Here is a 3,617-nt window from a genome sequence, read left to right on the forward strand (position 1 = left end):
TATAAATATCATAATAATTTTAAATTTGAGTTCCTATAAGTTTTTAAGTCTTATCAAGATAAGACTTTTACTAAAATTTTGTAAACATATTAAATTTTAAATCTAATATTAATATATAATAAATACATATCAAATACTTTTAATAAATATTTCAAATATTCTATCATATTCAAAATGATTCAGATTTTTTATGATATTAAAATTATAATATAATATATGATATGATATATAAAATTACTTTCAATTGAAATTTAAATACTTATACATATACAATTGAGTAATGTAAATTTTTATGCACTTACTACAAAAATTATTTAAAAATAATCATAGACAAAAATTTTAAAATAATAAAGTTTATTTATAGGAGACAAAAATTTAATTAGACAAAAAATTATTTACTACATTATATAGAAGACATAAATATATTTTTTTTATAATATTTTAATTCTTCTATACTTTCTTTAATATCAGGTAGAGCTCTATGATGTAAACATTTTTTTGGTATACATTCACTTTTATTTAAATTCCATCTTCTAAAATAAAATTTTAAAAATAAATACATACATTTCATATATTGAAATATATACAAGTATAAACAATATAAATGTAAATACCTGACTAATTCTTTAATTGTACTAACATCAATAATTCTATAATGTAAATAATCATTGACTAATGGCATAAATTTAAGTAAAAATAAACGATCCATATAAATTGTATTACCAGCTAGAGGACAAGTTTGAGGAGGAATATATTTTTTCAAGAAATTAAGCAACATTTCTTCTGCATCTTTTAAAGTAATTTTACTATATTTTGATTCTTGTATCAAACCTGACTGAAAAAATATTGCTCTTAAAATAAAATGTAAATTTAAATTAATTATTAAAATAAAAAAAATATTTTTATTAAACTTACTTTCGTATGAAAATTCATACACCATTCATTCATATGTTCTAAAACTACATCTGGTTGATTAATTACAATATTAAATTCTTCACTCACTATATTTAAATCTTCATCAGTTATTAAACAAGCAATTTCTAAAATTGTATCTGTTTCTACTTGAAGTCCAGTTAACTGAAACAAATAATTTAATTATATATAATAAATATATATAAAATTAAATATATATATATAAATTAATATTATAATATATAATAATTAATATAAATATATATATAAAATTATAAGTATATATTAAAAAAGTATGATTTATGTCATAAATATCAATATTAATTATAATGGAAGTATTAGATGCATACTTCTGTATCTATCCATACAATACAATTATGTTTGTTATACACCATATTTATTTATCTTATTTGATAAATTACTTTGTTTTTGTGTTTTTTCTTTTGAAATTGAAAAATAAAATATTCTTGATATTTTTGATATTCTTTTATTTCACAAATTACTTAGCAAAAATTGAAAAATAAGATTTATTTAAACTTATTTCAAAAAAGAATATGGTTAAATCTTATTTCAGAATGACATGTTCAGAATTAACATGTTAAATTTGTGATTTATTTTTTTATAATAATTTTTAATAAAAATGTAAAGTTAAGTATATTTTGACATATTTACGAATCAATAACATTTATGATTGATGCGGAAATAAGTGACTACTTTATTATTATATTCATTCTATATATATATATATAGTTATATTTAATTATCTATTCATAATGAGCATTCCGCAGAATGAGAAAATAAAATAAAAAACAACAAGCGACCGAAATTATAATCACTAAGTCTCAAAAAAAATTCTTTTTAAATTCATAAATAAATAATAGAAATGAAAATAGATTTTCATTCATATATAATGAGAAAAAGATATTCATGTTTAAAACGAAATGATTTTTTTTTTAAATTGGAAAAACTATTTGAATATTTTCCTTTTAATATTTACTATATTAAAAGGAAAAGATGTTAAAAAGAAGTTGCTATGAACTGTACACAATAAAAAATAAATTTACAATTTTTCACGATTTTCAAAAATTTTAATAATCAATTTTTACATTTTTTAATATTTATAGCTTTTTTTATGTATCAATTGATTTCAATGAAATTTTGTGTATATATAGGCTATCCCAAAAATGTTGAAACATCCATAAATTGGAGATTCTTTAGATAATTTCAAGCAATATTTTTCTTTATAGTTTTTAAGGCTTTGTTAACGAGTTATCAACAAAAAACATTGGCCAATCACCTTGTACATAGTTTATTTAGATTTACAAAAAATATGTTTTAAATTTTTATTATAAGTTCAGACAAAAAAGTCTTTAAAATCATGATCTTTTTTTAATTTTATTATCAATGATTACGTCAATAATGATTATTACAATGATTAAATCAAAAATTTAAAAAAAATTTTTTTACACATTATTTATTAAACTAATCTTTCTAATATTCCAAAAAAATTCAATTTTAAGTCAATACAATTTTAAAAAAATTTATATTTTTTTCCTTCAATGTACAATGTAACAGTTTTCAAAAATTTTTTGCGAATAATTCGAAAATTGGTTATTTATAAAAGATAAATTTGTTTAAAATGATATTCTATACACATTTCAAGTACATTAAAATGAAAAAAGAAAAAAACTAATCGATATGAATAATAATACAAATTGACATTATTAATAATAATTTATTAATTAAACTATCTATGAATATATTTATATAGAATGAATATAGTAATGATAATCATTTCTTTCGATAAGTGTATCAAACATACTTAACCTTACTTTTTTATTAAAAATTTAAAATCAATTTTAAAGAAAAAACGAATTTCCGCAAATAATTATATTCAAATTATATAATACAAATTAATAATATAGTCAACAAAACGAGTCGAATAATTTGCAATACTGAATTAATTCTACTAAAAAAAAAGAACAAAAATAATCTTCAAATCTCGAAAACGTATTTCACATATAAAAGATTTAACTATATGACCGTTATAAAGTATTTCGCTTTATAATTATAAATTCTATTTAAATTTCATTTTTTAAAATGACTTATAATTAAAGAAATAATTGTATCTGAAGATTAAAACAGAATATCCTCTATATATATATATAATTACATATTAAATTTTTGTATTTCATGCAATATTTTTTTAATATATTTAATTCTTAAAATGCTATCGTGAACAAAAAATTAAAAATTTTATATATATATAATTCACAATTTGTAGAATATATTTTTGAATTGAAATTATTTTTGAAAAAACAAAATTCTTCGTTGCATATATCACTTTAGAATAAATTGTTTACTAAAAAACTAAAAAGAAAATTTAAAAAACCAATAATAAATTTGATTCTTATTAACATGCCGCGTAAATCGCATGTTTTATTTTGAATTTTTCGTTCAAGCCATTTGAAATTTTAACTATTAAATAAAAACATTATTTAACTATTATATAAGATAATAATTTTTATTTTAATAGTTATGATCTTTGTATTATACGATTTATATAGTTTAAATGAAAAATTATAGAAAATTGATCAATTACAGAATATATTAAATATTTTTTTCATCTTTCCAGAGCAATGTTAATTTAAAATATATATAATTATATATATATTTATATATATATATATAAATATAATTATTAT

The 3,617-nt window shown here is 17.2% G+C and overlaps 1 protein-coding gene across 1 annotated transcript; it reads right to left on the reverse strand.

Moving 5' to 3' along the window:
- Window positions 1–337: 337 nt before the first annotated feature.
- On the reverse strand, window positions 338–1,401 carry LOC102679164 (probable oligoribonuclease). Its single transcript, XM_006618007.2, has 5 exons — window positions 1,372–1,401; window positions 1,263–1,341; window positions 916–1,077; window positions 615–835; window positions 338–533 (listed from the first exon to the last, which is right to left on the reverse strand). Exons 2-5 carry the CDS (start codon window positions 1,305–1,307, stop codon window positions 404–406), a joined length of 558 nt encoding a protein of 185 aa, XP_006618070.1. The 5' UTR covers window positions 1,308–1,341; window positions 1,372–1,401; the 3' UTR covers window positions 338–403.
- Window positions 1,402–3,617: the final 2,216 nt, after the last annotated feature.

The sequence above is a fragment of the Apis dorsata genome, unplaced genomic scaffold (genome assembly GCF_000469605.1).
Source record: "Apis dorsata unplaced genomic scaffold, Apis dorsata 1.3 scaffold_339, whole genome shotgun sequence".
Taxonomy (NCBI): domain Eukaryota; kingdom Metazoa; phylum Arthropoda; class Insecta; order Hymenoptera; family Apidae; genus Apis; species Apis dorsata.